The following is a 16,460-nucleotide window of genomic DNA, read 5'->3' as shown; positions in this document are numbered from 1 at the left end:
GATTTCAGAAAAGTCTACAAATAAGTAAGTGAAAGTTTGACTTACGTGCAAATAAGAAGCTGTAAAGTCAAACCTATTGAACGGTGGCAGAAGAAGCGGATAAAAAAATATTATATAAAAGATTGAGAAGAAAACATTATATGCGATATGAATATTGTGGAGGAGAACACAAATATACAAACATATTTCCATTTTAGTTTCGAACCAAATTTTGTGTTCAAACTTGGGCAAAACCCATTTTTCCAAAATGACTTTTCGAATTAATCAACTATCATAAATTTATTGGAAATTCTAAACTACCTTAAAAATCAAGATAAGAAAAAATATTTGTTTTTATGAGGCCTTATTGTGTAGTAATTTTAAAAGAAAAAAATAAATCTTGGAACTTTCTAGAATAGATATTATTTTGTGATAAGCCTCTTCAATTTTGGGATTACCCATTTTTTTTTTACCTTTAAGTAGATATCCATCTTTCATCAATTTAAGATTTCGGGCCTTTTTTTCATATTGCTTTAAAACCTCAAGTCAAGCAATCGTCCGTCTCAGTACTTTAACTTCGTCTTCCTCGTTTGTTTCTAGAGACTTCTCTGCAAGTCAATGGCGTCTGATCTCGTCGCCAAGGCTAAAGAGGCTTTCATTGACGATCACTTTGAACTCGCCGTTGACCTATATTCCCAGGCCATCCTCATCAACCCTACCGACGCCGACCTGTTCTCCGATCGCTCTCAGGCTAACATCAAGCTCAAAAACTTCACAGGTATACCACGTCTCTTATTTGTTCATTTGTATGTTCAGATCCTGATACGAAGAACAAACCGGACCAAGTGTTTTAGTTTTCTATTGCATGCGTAGTTTAATTCAACCGGATAAATAGCATATCTGATGAATGGTAGGTTGTAGAATTTGATTTTGTCTAACAGGTAGCTCTCTGAGCATTTTGGTGACCTGACATCCCGATTGTTCATGGAGAGATGTTTGTGATGGCTTGATGAATTGATTAGTTGTCTGATACTTTGGTTTATATGTAGGTGTTTTTTTGGTGTGGTAATTGATATAGGTTTGTTTATGCTGAGTTGTTCTAGTAGCTTGAAACATGTTTGATTAAAGTAAGTTTTGAAAATTGGTAATTTATGCAGTTCTATGATCCATGGAATTTTGTTGCTAAATGACATCTGCTTTGTGCAAAAAGTTTGAATGTAGAATGTGGGTACTAACGGTATGGCTTATGTCATTCATGTTACGAGGTAGTGGTATAAAAGCTAAAGAACCTGCACCATATCAAAAGTTCTTGATTCCTACAAATGATTGCTAGGTTAACTATTGGTGAATTTGAGTATTATGCACTCCCTGTGTCTGCAATGATATAGGTTCATTGAATCACACTTATTCTCACTTTCGAAGTAAAAGAGTATTTAATTTGTCAATGACCAATTGAGTTGATTACTCTAAGTCATGCTGATTGTGCACATACCCTTTTGGCATTAGTTGACACTATTTGAGAAGTCATGCAAATCAAATGCAGGGAGTCTACTTCTAAATTAGAATGCAAACATAGATGAATAGATTTGGAAAGATTGAATAAGAACACAGTTGGTGAAGATGTGCTATTCATTTTCATGAATTACTTGACTTGTTTTGGTTGCGTGTTTGTTTACCATACTAATAAAAGTACATGGCTGCTAGTATGGTCCACACATTTAAAGCATAGGATCTAAACTTGTATAGTATATCTTATTTTTATAGAACATATTGTACTGTATAATTAAAAATACATCTCTACTTAATTAAACAAGGCGTGATCAATGATGCCACGTAACTATAAAATATTTATGCATACTTGCTTAATTGTGATGTGGACTGATCTGTGTTTCATGCCATTGACCTTTCCATTTCAACATAACTACCATGACAGTTTCTATATTTATCATCCTTTTTCAACATAAGCAGACAAGATCATATGTTTATTATTATTATTATTATTCCTTGGAACAGAAGCTGTTTCTGATGCGAACAAAGCAATTGAGTTGGACCCCACAAATCCAAAACCATATCTGCGTAAAGGGTAAGATGCTCTTGAAATATTTCATTTTAATTTGATATCCTGTGCTTATGTATATGAATAATTGAATATCATCCAGTAATTAAATGTTTGGCTGTTTCTCATTTGGACAGCACTGCATGTTTCAATCTTGAAGAGTATCTGACAGCTAAAACAGCCTTCAAAGCTGGTGCTTCTTTAGTTCCAGATGATACAAGATTCATAGAATGGATCCAAAAGTGTGACAAATGCATTGCAGGTGATTCCTAAACCCTAAACCCTATTTTACCCAAATCAATAAAAAGTTTCTGATTTTGATTTTTTTTTGTTAATAAACAGAGGAAAATGATGAGGTACCGATGCAATCTGTGGATTCAGTTTCAACCCCCACTGAGGTAGTGACTACTTCTCAAGCACCTGAAAAAACCGATGCAGCTACAAAAGATGTGGAACAAGTAAATAATGTCTCTACCGAATTGGCAACAAGGACACCTGCCAAACCAAAATACAGGTCTAAATTTTTTTTAAAGAAAATGATAATTACTAATTTCATAAGGATTAAATTTGCATTTATGCAACAATGTTTCATCTTTTTCTTAATTAATGCTACAAAGTGTATTTTTAGATAGAATATGCAACCATGTTTCATTCTACAAGACTATGACCTAAATATGCAACATTTTATCCAACAATGTTCCATTTTTATCCCTTTATGCAACAATATTTCACATTTAAACCGATCTATGCAACAATGTTTTACCTTTTTTTACCAAATTATGCAACCACGTTTCTGCTGATTAAAATTGCATCTCTTGGTACTAAAATGAAACTTTGCTACATATTGTGTGTATAAAAGTATAAAACCCCACTTTATTTTATTAATAGGTTAAACTGTGAAAATGTTGTTGCATAAATGCACATTTAAGACTATTCTATAATCAGCAAATGAGGTCATAAGGTTTTTACTTGGCAACATGAAAAATATGTTTGCACTTATTTTCTCATATATATATATATATATATATATATATATATATATATATATATATATATATATATATATATTAGTATTATTTTCCAACAAACCATATTATTATATATATACAGACATGAATTCTATCAGAAACCAGAGGAGGCAGTTGTGACTATATTTGCAAAAGGCATACCAGCTGAGAATGTCTCAGTTAGCTTTGGTGAACAAATAGTATGTTGCCATTTCATTTTTATTTTTCATTTTTTTAGATAAATATTATGTTGCTATTTAATGGCTAGTAACTGGTTTTAGTTTTTTTTTTCAGCTAAGTGTGACAATTGACATCCCTGGTGAAGAGGAGGCTTACATTTTTCAACCACGATTGTTTGGAAAGGTGACATGTGTACACTTAAAAGCAAACTCTGTTTTTTCTTTAATATATTATATTAATCAATATATATATATATATATATATATATATATATATATATATATATATATATATATATATATATATATATATTGTATTCTTTTTTTATAAAACAGATAATTCCTGCAAACTGCAAATATGTTGTCCTGTCAACAAAAATAGAAATTCGTCTTGCAAAAGTGGAACCAGTTCACTGGACATCTCTTGAGTTTAGTAATAACAGTTTGGTTGTAAGAAGCAGCACTGTTTCATCAGGTGACTCATTTTCTCAAATGTTTTTTAAACATCTTTTATCCAGTCAATACTAAATTAGGAGTAGTTTACATTTTTAGTCCTTGAGTATAGTTTGTTTTTGTCAAATTTAGTCCCCAAAAGTTTTTTCTTGCAGTTTTGGTTCTTATTTGAGGTTCTTGTTACGTTTTTGGTGTAAAATGACTAATTTTGCTAGCTGATTTTTGCAAATTTGGCTTTTCTCTTGCAAATTTGGTTCTTATAACAATTTTGGTCCTTGTTTCAAGTAAAATGACTAATTTTGGTCCTTGAGTATAGATGATTTTTATAAGTTTGGTCCCCAAAGCAGTCACTTTTACTTGGAACAGGGACAAAAAAAACATTACGAAAACCTCAAATAACAATAAAACTTGCAAGAGAAGTTTTTAGGACCAAAAATGAATAAATTAGCTTTACTCAGGGACCAAAATTGTAACTTACTCTTAATATAGTGCTTAAACTTGTTCTTTAATGATTGATAAATATAGGTAATCAAAGACCAGCATACCCTTCCTCGAAACCTACAAAAGACTGGGATAAACTTGAAGCTCAAGTGAAAAAGGAGGTATATCTATCTTTTGACCTAATGATGCCTCACTTGGCCCCACAACTGATGACATGGCATTCAGTCTCACAAAGTAATAACTGAATCTTTTATTTACAGGGATGATAATAATGATACTTTTTTGTTTTTCAGGAAAAAGATGAAAAACTTGATGGTGATGCGGCTCTGAACAAGTTTTTCCGTGACATATATCAAGATGCTGACGAGGATACAAGAAGGGCCATGAGAAAATCTTTTGTAAGACTCTTTAACTTTTTTTTTTTTTTTTTTTTTTTTTTTTAAACGCTAGAATTAGCAATGCGCTTTCATTTATTCCTATTAAAACATTGTATTTTTTGAAAATCTACCCAAGATTATAGCAGTGTCATTTAAATTTAAATCAATTTTCATGTCTATAACCGGGTAGATTTTTAAAAGTATAATGTCCTGATAAGAAAAGAACCGAAAGAAGAATTGCTATAAGAGTTATTTTTTGAAAGTATACTGCTAATATATAAATCATAAATGGTTGTTTTTTGTAAAGTAGAAAAATTATTTAATAGAAAGAAATGAGAATTGAAAGTAGATTGTGGTAATAGAAAGAAAGAAATGGGAATGGTGTAATAAATAAAAGTTGTAACTAACAGGTGGAGTCGAACGGGACAGTGCTGTCGACAAACTGGAAAGAGGTGGGATCGAAGGAGGTGGAAGGAACTGCACCAGATGGTATGGAACTCAGGAAATGGGAATATTAATTAAAAGCCAACTCAGTTTTTGTTTTGTTTTGTTTTGTTTTGTTCTGTTTTGTGTGTCATAGCTCATAACGTCGGTTAATCTGTTATTCATATTCCTTCTACTAGCTTTGCTTTTTGTTGCTATTTACTCTTAAGTTTAAACATCCTTAAGAGTTTTTTTGGTATAGATGTGTTTTTGACTTTTATGTTTTGATGAAAATTTTCTCATTTTGGTTGATAATGAAAAATGTATGGTTTTATATTTGTTTCTTTTCTATAAAAAAAATTTCATGTTTATAGCCCACCAAAGTGGTTAGGTCTATTGACACACATGGAATAAGAGGCTGTTTGGTATGCCTCTTAACGAGGTACGCTCTTGGTTGGACTTATATCAGTCTCTTAATGGGACATCCCACCTCTTAATGGCTATGAGTCATTCAGATATGTTGGCATCTCTGAATGGAGCTGATGGAGCCTAATTTCTATAATGTAAAATCGAACTACATTTTGTAGGATAAACCGAACTACAAATTAGAATTCCATGTTGCTGGTGGGTATCAGATTAAACTTATGTTCATCTCAAAAACTATACGTGCTTGGTATTAGCTTTGAGGTTCTTTATGTACTTTTCTTATGCAATGCTGTACATATATATTCAGTTTGCTTGATCTTGTAAAGTATTCTTGTAGACGGCTAAGTAGATAATGCTTCCAAATATTGTTCTTAGAAGCTTGATATTACAAACAATACTGGTGCATATGTGAGCAATTAGACGTCATCCCCTTGGCCCCCATTCTCTTTTGCAATGGTTAAACAAACCTCTTTTGTCACACTTTAAGATTTCTCTATTTTCTCTTCTATGTTTATCCTTTTCTTTCTCTTGTTTTCCTAAGGCTTTGCCTTTGACATTTTTGGAACTGTTATTAGAAGGCTTCGTGGAGAAAGTTTTTAAAAGGTCTTACTTTTCGGATGGCATCCTCATCAAATTTAAGTAGAAGTCACTTTCTTAGAGTGTGTTTTGTTCACGATTTAGAAGAACTGGAATCTAAATTCAAGTAGAAGTAACATCCATCCCGCCCCAACTCCATCCACAACCACATGCAAACACCCACACTAAACGCCTACACTTTTATTCAAGGTTGTAAAACTCCCTCGACGTTAGCTAGTCGGTGGATTGGGGTTAAGGGATTAATTGGCTAGGCGGGGATTAATCGGGGACCATTAATTGCTAATTCGTTGAATTTTCAAAAATTAAATAGGACTAATATCATAAAAAAGTTTGTAAACACCACTAATATCATAATAAAATAGGTTAGTATGATTAATATAACAATACTCATTCCTTAAATGGTTTCTATTGAGTTAAAATTTCTTCAGAGTATTAAAATTTCATCATTTTCTAATGCTTCACTCATATTGTAGGCAGTGATTAATCGCTCGACGCCCTCTAATCGGTCGGGGAGCGCCTAGGGATTAATCAATGATTAATCGGGGCCTAGTCGGGATTTTTGCAACACTGCTTTTATTAAAGATAACAATAAGTTTCAAAAATCATTAAAATAATTTTGGTCATATTACATAATTTACTTTCTAATTCATTTAACAAATCTTCAAACCAAAAAAAGTATATTCATTGTCAACCAAACACATAACAGATTTCGATTCTTTTAAAAATTTCATTCATTCCAAAAAAATTATGTGAATCAAATGACCCCTTAGCCTCCATCCTCTTTTGCAAGTGTTGGAGAAACCTCTTTCAACATTTTTTAAGACTTTTTAACCCTTTTTATAGAAGAATTTGTTAACAAATATACCATTTAGTCTATGTTTTTACGTTGTAGAGAGATCAAGGCTCATTGCCGCTACTACGAGCCAACAATGGGCTACACTCCCGAAAGAGCCAATAGGGGGCACTGGTTCAATGCCCTAGGAATAAAACTTTAGTACTTAATTTATGTAGACGATTATAAGTTTATTTTATACAATACCTATAAATAATTGACTCTAAATATTGGTTTCCAACTTTCAATAATGCTATTTGAAGGGAATATGAGAAAGCGAGTTCTAGACGAGGTTGTTTTGTGGGCTTGGCTTGTATTTTATGTTAGTTATAAGATTCTTTGTATTTACGTATCTCATACTTATAAACCTTAATATTGAGAAATGAATAGAGACATCTATAATTCACTTGTAGATCCAACACAATTACCTAGAGCATGTGAACCATATATATTATTGTATGTTCCTTATTTTTCTCATCATCTTATAAGTGTTTGTGTTTCACTTTTAACCTTATCACACACATAGAACTTCATTGATGCAACGACAATATAATCACTTGTTGAGCTTATTACATAATTAACAAAGTTTTTCTACGAAGAGATATAAAAAAAGGTAAGGATGTGATGGTTGGGAAGGAGAAAAAAGAGATAAATAAGTGGACACCTTTTCTAAAACGTGACAAGTTAAAACCATCTAAGTCATGATTCATATACAATAAATCACATTGGACGTTGGATTGTTTGAGTCCGGTAAAGTATAAGTTTAACGCCTTGTTCCCTAATTTTATTTAAGGAGATAAATGAGAGGATACGAAGGGAAAGTGAGGGGTGTCGAAGAAAAATTTGATTCTTGAGTTTCATTAATGGAACGAAAGGAATTTGGAGTCATATTTTCCTTTCAAATTGGACGGATTTGGGAAGAAAGTGTGGGGAAGAAAAAATTTAAGTTTTATTTTCTTTTTCCTCCAAATTCGGGAACACAAAAACTTAAAATTTTCTTTCCATTTTATTCGAATTCGAGAGAATAATGAATACTTTCCTTCGCCTCCCTTTCTTTCTCTCAAAATTTTTCCATTTCCTTTTATGAATTTACAAAATTTGGGAACAAGACGATACAAATGAAAAAACAAAACCCAGTAGAGGTGTTCGTTTGGATAGATCGGTTTGATCCGATCTAATCAAGTGAATCCAAATTGATTTCGGTTTTCAAAACATGGATCCGAATAGTCCAAACTAAATTTAAATCCAATCCAATCCGATCCAATTACAATTCGGTTGGATCGGTTTTTATAATTTGGTTTTCAAAAACCAAAACATTTTAAAATGACAAATAATTTTAATATTATTAAACTTTACACAAGAAGCAAAAACAAATTACTTAGTTTTGATTTGAAATTTATAAACAACTAATAAGAATATATATTATAGTTAAATATTTTATAGATAGAAAACTTTTAAATGAAAATACATATTAATGTTTTTTTTATCGGGTGAAACATTCTTATTTGAAGAAATAAATTACAAAATTAATAAAAAACTATAGATATATATTATAAATAGATAAACAATAAATGTTTATTCGGTTTTTTTGGACTATTCGGTTCTTATTTTATAAACCAAAACCAATCTGAAATCCAAAATAATAATTCGGTTTTGTTGAAAACCAATCCAAAAATCCGAACCGAATTATCCAATCCAAATTGTCCAATTGGATAATTCGGTTTTATCCGAATAATTAAGAAGTATCCTGAAACCCGGTCCTAAAACCCAGGATGAAACCCGCAGATTGGTTCAAACCACAGGGACGATCTGTGTGATTTACTCTATAATTAATTAGGACCCATTTGTGACTGACGAGCCTCTCCGCCCTGAATTACTCCCAAGGCAAAAATACCTCGATCTATCGACTCCATCGACCTTACTGATCGGAGTGTGTGATCGGCGACTGGTGGCTGCGATTTTTCATGTTTCAGCGAAAAAATACGAGTCAAAGATATTAGAATCCAGAAATGCAATTCTTTGGAAGTTCTGAGATCAGTCCATCGCCGCCGGTGCCGACGGCATCGGGCAACAATGCGCACATGATGTATGTATTCAACAGGAACGGCGTTTGTTTGCTTTACAGGGAGTGGAATCGCCCTCTTCGTACCCTCGATTCCAATCAGGATCATAAACTCATGTTTGGTCTCCTTTTCTCTCTTAAATCCCTAACCGCCAAAATGGATCCATCCAGGTTTGTTTACTCAATTTCGTCTCCAATTCCATTACTCTTGTACGATTCTAGCTAGGGTTCCTCTGATTTCACACCTAAGAATTTGATTACGGATTAAAATCGCTGATAGATCATAATCATCTGCTTGGAAATTTGTTTTCGTTCATTACGGTGATTTAGACAACTATGGACTTCATTTCCCTTGGATTTTCCCCTAGCAATGGTGTTTACTCCCGATCCGGAGCACCCCTTACACTCACGTCCTTTGGACTCTAGACTTTTGAATCTGTTTCTACCTGCATTCATCGAATTTTGTTTACCATATTACTCATTTTAGCAGCGTTGAGAAAGGGAATCTTGGGGTACCTCAGCTACCGGGGCAAGGTTGTTCGTTTCACAGCTTTCGTACCAATACATACAAATTGAGTTTCATGGAGAGTCCATCTGGTATAAAGGTCAGCAAACCTCTTCTTTCTATTGATTCTTTTTGCTGTAGACGCTTCACTTCTACTTATCTATTTGCAATGATTTCATACTATTTCACTACTCCCTCTCATATGTTGGTTTCATACATACATACATACATGTCGAAGAATGAATAATTGTGTCCTTTCTGTCTGTAAAACGGCAAAGAGAACCATTTTCCTCAAATTTTAGATTTCCCCTCTTTTAAGATGATCCTGAACTGGATGTTGCAAACTTATGATTTGGGGGAACATGAAGACAATATGTTATATTTGTGAGCTATGTAAAGAATCAGCTTCCAGTTTTCATTCCTATACCAAATTTTAACAGCCAGTTTGCAAGCTGGGCAGCAACATATATAGGTTAACCGTTTCAAGATGGAATAAAAATGTAGTTTTTTTTATTACAAAGATTGTATTGTATATAGCTAAAAGAGAAATTGGAAATTAGACCTTTGAATCCCAATAGCAGTTGCTTTCATTTATCCTTCTATCTATGTATTTTTTATGCTTATTTTATTTCAATAATTGGTTTGCAGATCATCCTTGTAACACATCCCAAGGCTAGTGATCTCAGAGAGTCTCTGAAATACATCTACAATTTGTATGTTGAATATGTTGTGAAGAATCCACTATACACTCCTGGAACTCCAATAAAGTAAGCAATCTGTTTTTAAAATCTAGTGTGTGTAGTATGCAATATGTAAAATTATGTATCAAGTTGGTAGATGAAATAAATATGAACTCAACAAATTGAAGTCCTTGGCATAAGTCGCATGCTTATGTGAACATCTATATAAATATTTGCACCAAAAAATTAATGGTTAGGTAAAAATATATATTTGGTTTTGATTATTGTGATCCATATTTACAATTTTTTTTATCATAAATGTTATTATGACCAGTTTGTATTTGGTTGTGTAGAAGCGAGTTATTCAACACGACTCTTGATCAATATGTGCGAGGCCTTGGCTAATAGTAGAGTAAGAAGCTATTATTATTGTTATTATGATTATTGATTATTCAATTGCAACGGTGTCTTTTTAAAGAGCATTATTTGGCATCATAATACCTTGTTGGTTGTTTGATATTGTCAGAAACATACATACATCAACTGAGGAGCTGTTATCAGAAACATCCATACATACAAGGTTGATGTTGAAAATTATTGTGGGTTATAAACATTTAAAATGTAATCATAAGAGATGGTTAGAAGTGTTTTGATTGAGTTTGTATTAGATATTGCATGGGTGAATATAATTAATGTCCTTTGTTATTTTTTTCTGCTAAAAATGCTCACTTTATAATTGTAATAGGTCAACTAACTTTTGGTAGGGTTACACCTAAAGTTGTACCGTATGCATCTAATGTTGTACTGGTTCAACATGTATAAGAATTGGAAAACCCGGACCTAGACCTGGTAAGCCTCAACAGGTGTGGTTTTCTGTCAAACCGGTTTGGTCCGACCCGGTCCGGTTCGGTCCAAGTATAGTGTATGGTGTAAGTATATGTATGTATTCCAATAAGGTTGTAGGGTAGGGGCACACTAAATAATACTGAAATATACTATAGGGCATAGGCATGGATGATAGTCACATAAATAATATTGCGACAAATATTCAAAATAAATGTTTCAAAGCATAAAAGGGATGAGTTAGCATTTAGCAGATCAAATGAGTGGATGGATTGGATTTGAATGGTTACATCTGTGGTTTAATAGATCAACTAAATATGTGTGGTGGGGGTGGAGGTGGATGTGGATCCGTTAGATGGATCAAATTCAGACTTGGCTAAACAGAAACCCATATCAAGGTACAAGGTTAATGATTTTAAACCTGGAGAAATCAGTTGCGCCAACTGCAACTACATTCAATGATAAAGATTAAAAAAAAAAGATTAGATTTCAAATATCTTTCTATTTTTTCCACTTATTATCTTCCCACATACTTAGGATTGTGACACATATCATATTTAATAAAATTTTATTACATTTGTTGTTGTCGAAAAATGATAGAAAAAAAAAGTATATTTAATTTCTCAAAATAAATAGTTGGGAATAGAAACTAAGTGGGAAAATGACTTAGGAGGGTAAGTAACTTTTATCCGTGTTCACATATTGACAACTTCTTCTTCTTTGTACATAGTAAAGCAACCAACTTGTTTTAACTGTTTAAATTACAACAATATTACCGTCTAATACCTGTTTTAACCGGTAACTCAAAAGGAAAATGACTTAGGAGGGTAACTACCTCTTATCCGTGTTCACATATTGGCAACTTCTTATTTTTTGTACATAAAAAAAGCAACTAACTTGTTTTAACTGTGTAACATCCCAAAAATCATGACTAAAAATTTCTTTTTTAATTTAATACTAAAACCATAATTATCAAACCATTAATTTAATACTTCGGCATTGGGCCTCGCTCGGCATCAGGCCTCGCCTGACATCGAGCCCCGCTCGGTATACAGATCTGTATCTATTAGGCCCCGCCTGTCTCCGAGCCCCGCCCGCTAAACACATACAATCATATAACATGCTAACACATAAAGAAACATACTCTACTATATCCATTTCCTAAGAAACATACTCTGTTAATAATGAGATATGGAACTTCGTCCGTACTCAGCTAGTTCCAGCCAAGACTTCAACATTGCAAGGTGAGTCTCCTCACTGTTTGAATGGATCTAAGGCTACAATGCCAGCCCATGTAGTCTATGAGTAGGAAGACCCGAGGGTTAGCCCTAGGCATTGTATGCTAATATGTTATTCCAGACCAAGGTTTGATGTCGGGCTGGTGCCCGAGGAATGTTTGCATGTTAGATTATACTTGTTGTCTGTGTGATACTTGTATGTGCCTGGTAGAGAGGTGAGTGTGGGCGAGGTCTCGTATCTCATCACTAGCTGAGTATGTATGATGTTCAATATCTCATTATTAGCAGAGTATGTTTCTTAGGACATGTATACAGTAGAGTATGTTTCTTTATGTGTTAGCATGTTATATGATTGTATGTGTTTAGCGGGCGGGGCCCGGAGACAGGCGGGGCCTAAGAGAGACAGATCTGTATACCGAGCGGGGCTCGATGCCGGAGTATTAAATTAATGGTTTGACAATTATGGTTTTAGTATTAAATTAAAAACGAAATTTTTGGTCATGATTTTTGGGATGTTACACAGTTAAAACAAGTTAGTTGCTTTCTTATGTACAAAAAATAAGAAGTTGGCCATATGTGAACACGAATAAGAGGTAATTACCCTCCTAAGTCATTTTCCCTTTGAGTTACCTGTTTTAGCCGGTAATATTGGTGTAATTTAAACAGTTAAAACAAGTTAATTGTTTTATTATGTACAAAAAAGAAGAAGTTGCCAATATGTGAACACGGATAAGAGGTAGTTACCCTCCTAAGTCATTTTCCCAAACTAAGTGGATATACACGGAGGGAGCCAAGTCAAAATGTCCACAATAGAGTGTAATGGTGTAACTTGTAAAACCGGGCTCGTTAGCCTTTTTCAACATATTTATTATTGTAATAATATTATAAAGGATATTAGGTGTAAAATTCATGTATACACGGGTTGATTAAAAAATTTAAAAAAATTAAAATGTAAATAATAAGTATTTTTTAAAATAAAAATTTGAAATAATGAATGAAGAAACATATTAATTGCAATTTAGTATAATATTTATTACATTTGATACTTTACATATATAACTATAAGTATTATATGACTTTTTTATTTTAAAAATTAGAAAAAACCATAAATTGACATGTAGATATTATTTATTTAAAACTGATCACAAAATAACAAGTGTCAAAACTCATTAGAAAATAACATGTAACAAAATTATTTTCATTTATTATAGTCAAGCTTAACGAGCCATGGCGAGCCATGACGTTTTTCAAGGCGTGATGTAAGACGGTGATTTTATATTAATTTAAAGTTATATTACCACATAAATATAAATTTATATTCAATATAACTACTTTTTAGAAGTGTTAGATCAATAATTAATAACAAAAAGTTAACAAAAACCACAATACTTGTATCTCCGATTAGAAAAGACATAACAAAGAGCAAAAAAACATGTCTCAAACAAAAAAACACGCGTCATAACACGCCATAACTCGCCATGGCGCGCTATATCACGCCTTACCAGACGCCACGCCTAACAACAACGTTATAAACAATTCAAGTGTATTCTACATAATTTCAAAATCGTTTGGTAAATTTCATATAAATAATTTTTTTTGTGTTATATTGTCTATAACAAAATATTAATAAATTATAAAGTTAATCCCTAATATTACAACATGTTAATGTTAATGTTAATTGATTATTTCTTATTTAATATCAATTGTCCTTTGTTGCAATTCTTTATTTTTTTGTACACTTCATTGTAAACTTCCTTCACTTTATATACTCATCAGATCCACTCGTATTAGGATAAAGTTGTAATTACCAATTTTACACATGGTATCAAAGCCAATTATCTTTGACCATTCCTTTTTCCACTTGTTCTGGTTCCTCTTTATTCTCAATCTCTTTCTCATTCTCCTTTCTTTTCCAGCAACTATGTCTTCCTCCTCTGCTGATCATTCCCTCCCCATGAATACCCTCATCCATATGATCACAATCAAGTTATCCTGCTCAAACTACTTGATGTGGAAAAATCAGATGTTATATCTCTTTGCTTATCAGAACCTTCTTCCTCACATCGACGACTCTTCAGTCGCCCCTTCTCTTGAAATTCTAATCGATGACAAGTCCAGCCCCAATCTTCTCTATACTGCCTGGACAATTGGTGATCAACGAGCTGTTTATTCTTCACACCTCCCTTTCTGAGGAGGCAGTCGCTGAAATTATTGGTCTTCCATTTGCACGTCACATCTGGATGGTGCTTTAGACTGCTTACAACAACTCCTCGGTTGAAAGGATCCAAAACTTGCGTGACCAACTCCGCCAATCGATGAAAGGTGCATCTTTTGTTGCGGAATTTACCCGTTATTTTAAGGGATTTTGTGATCAATTGGCGACAATAGGACATCCCATTGATGACTCGGAAAAGTTACATTGGTTTTTGTGTGGGTTAGGGCCCTCGTTTGAAACCTTCTCAAGTGTTGTGCGAACCACTCAACCAATGCCTTCTTTTCGTAACCTCTTGGCTCAAGCCGAGAGCCACAAATTATTTCTGAAGTCGCTACATGGTTCCACCCATACCATTGCTGCTTTCTCTGCGGTTCGCCCCTCAATTGCCTCCCCAAATAAACCTCGCACTAGCATCCGATCATTACGTGGCGGTTCTCAGGGTGGTCCACGACATTCTAACGGTCAATTATGTCGTACTGATGGTCACTATGTAAATGTTTGTCCCCAACTTTCAAGTTTTGTTGCTAAAACCACTATACCTGGTATCTATATTGCAAATGCCTTTCACGCTTAATGTAATATGGCTCCCCCACGCTCGGATTGGTATGTTGATTCCAGTGCTACCGACCACATGACACCGTCCTCAGATACAGTCTCCTCGGGTACTACGCAACCGTCTCCTGCCAATGTTACTTTTGGGAATGGTAATTCGCTTCTTGTTTCCCATATAGGTCACACTATGTTCATAATGGTTTTTGTTTGAATGGTGTGTTGATTATCTCACAACTAATGGAAAACTTACTTTTTGTTAGTAAATTGACTACTAATCATCATTTGGATGTGTTATTTTCCCATCCTAATTTCTATATTCAGGACTGTTGCACGAGACAAGTCCTATCCCAAGGCTGATGTGAAATCGGGTTATATGTGCTCCATTCTTCTCCTCAAGCCCTTGTTGCTTCATCCTTAAAGGTGTCATTTGAGTTATGACATTTATGGTTGGGTCAAGTGGCTCTCGACACTATTTTGCTTTTAAATAAAATGGGGTGTTTATATGTCACTTTTATACTACCTAAACCTATTTTGTGTTTAACTTGTCAAATGTCTAAGGAAAAATGATTATCTTTTGAATTTAATGAAAAGCGGGCTTTATACCCACTTGACTTGGTCCACTGTGATTTATGGGGGCATACCTAGTTATGTTTGTTGATTGCTATCCCTTTTTTGTGTTCGCCTTCCCGTTTTGGTTGGTTATATCCTTTAAAAGCGAAATCTGGATTTCATGTTATCTTCTCCAAATTCATAAAATTTGTGCAAACACAAATTTCAAGAAAAATCAAGGTTTTTCAAAGTGACGGCGACACCGAGTTTGTTAATCATTATGTTCGTCACCTACTTGAAGAAAATGACATGCTACATCGCTTATCATGTCAGTATACCCCCCAACAAAATGGTTGGTTTGAACGAAAGCATCGACATGTTGTTGAAACAGTATTGGCTATGCTTTTTAATGGTCATGTTTTGCCGGCTATTGGCTTTGGGCTTTTCCTGCGCAACTTAGGTGGAAGGTTAAAAAGGCCTCCTTCCGGGGGGTCCGAGCCATCAGTGAGATACCACTCTTATTGGGTAGATGCTTTTAGCTCAACTATTTATATTATTAATCAGCTTACCACTCCGGTATTAGACGACAAATCTCCTTTTGAAGCTTTTTTCTAGACAACCGACATACGATAATTTTCGTACCTTTGGTTGTTGTGTATTTCCATATCTTCGGGACTATGTCGCTGACAAACTCACTCCTCGTTGCATACCGTGTGTTTTTATGGGATACTCATCAAAATATAAAGGCTATAGGTGTCTTGACCCAACTACGTTCCATATATATATATTACTCGCCATGCTTGTTTTGACGAGTCCATGTATGTAACGCCCGGGTTTCAGGGCTAAGCATTTTTGTCAATGTAATAGTCTAGGTCAACTCTTGTAACTCTTTTTGAAGTAATAAAGATGAAATATTTGAGTATTATGTGAATTATATGTGTTTATTATTTAATTATAAATGTATAATTAATAAAGAATAAAAAATGAGCGTCAAAAATTAAAGTGTGAGATAATCCCGATATCTCTACATAAAGTTGTAGAATATG

At 33.7% G+C, this 16,460-nt stretch overlaps 2 protein-coding genes across 3 annotated transcripts; both read left to right on the top strand.

Annotated features, from left to right (window-relative positions):
* Positions 1-479: 479 nt before the first annotated feature.
* Positions 480-5,251, top strand: LOC111876580 (protein SGT1 homolog B). The gene is made up of 10 exons (XM_023873136.3): positions 480-757; positions 1,993-2,062; positions 2,173-2,297; positions 2,378-2,549; positions 3,146-3,242; positions 3,337-3,405; positions 3,558-3,696; positions 4,200-4,276; positions 4,409-4,513; positions 4,903-5,251. Exons 1-10 carry the CDS (start codon positions 598-600, stop codon positions 5,008-5,010), a joined length of 1,122 nt encoding a protein of 373 aa, XP_023728904.1. The 5' UTR covers positions 480-597; the 3' UTR covers positions 5,011-5,251.
* Positions 5,252-8,579: 3,328 nt separating this feature from the next.
* On the top strand, positions 8,580-10,722 carry LOC111876566 (uncharacterized). Of its 2 annotated transcripts, none has more exons than XM_023873124.3 (5): positions 8,580-9,003; positions 9,320-9,437; positions 9,986-10,104; positions 10,371-10,429; positions 10,544-10,722. In XM_023873124.3, exons 1-4 carry the CDS (start codon positions 8,780-8,782, stop codon positions 10,420-10,422), a joined length of 513 nt encoding a protein of 170 aa, XP_023728892.1. In that variant the 5' UTR covers positions 8,580-8,779; the 3' UTR covers positions 10,423-10,429; positions 10,544-10,722. The 2 variants fall into 2 exon arrangements, with proteins under 2 accessions (XP_023728892.1, XP_023728899.1); XM_023873131.2 differs by having other exon boundaries at positions 8,582-9,003; positions 9,323-9,437.
* Positions 10,723-16,460: the final 5,738 nt, after the last annotated feature.

This window comes from Lactuca sativa, chromosome 8 (assembly GCF_002870075.4).
Source record: "Lactuca sativa cultivar Salinas chromosome 8, Lsat_Salinas_v11, whole genome shotgun sequence".
Taxonomy (NCBI): domain Eukaryota; kingdom Viridiplantae; phylum Streptophyta; class Magnoliopsida; order Asterales; family Asteraceae; genus Lactuca; species Lactuca sativa.
This window is presented reverse-complemented; position numbering and strand designations above follow the sequence as displayed.

Excerpts from the sequence above, each read along its gene's own strand:
- LOC111876580 (XM_023873136.3), top strand. The coding sequence starts at position 598 with ATGGCGTCTGATCTCGTCGCCAAGGCTAAAGAGGCTTTCATTGACGAT. Across the intron at positions 758-1,992 it reads CAAGCTCAAAAACTTCACAG|AAGCTGTTTCTGATGCGAAC; the intron begins GTATACCACGTC and ends TCCTTGGAACAG. Across the intron at positions 3,406-3,557 it reads AACCACGATTGTTTGGAAAG|ATAATTCCTGCAAACTGCAA; the intron begins GTGACATGTGTA and ends TTTATAAAACAG.
- LOC111876566 (XM_023873124.3), top strand. The coding sequence starts at position 8,780 with ATGCAATTCTTTGGAAGTTCTGAGATCAGTCCATCGCCGCCGGTGCCG. Across the intron at positions 9,438-9,985 it reads AGAGTCCATCTGGTATAAAG|ATCATCCTTGTAACACATCC; the intron begins GTCAGCAAACCT and ends ATTGGTTTGCAG. Across the intron at positions 10,105-10,370 it reads ACTCCTGGAACTCCAATAAA|AAGCGAGTTATTCAACACGA; the intron begins GTAAGCAATCTG and ends TTGGTTGTGTAG.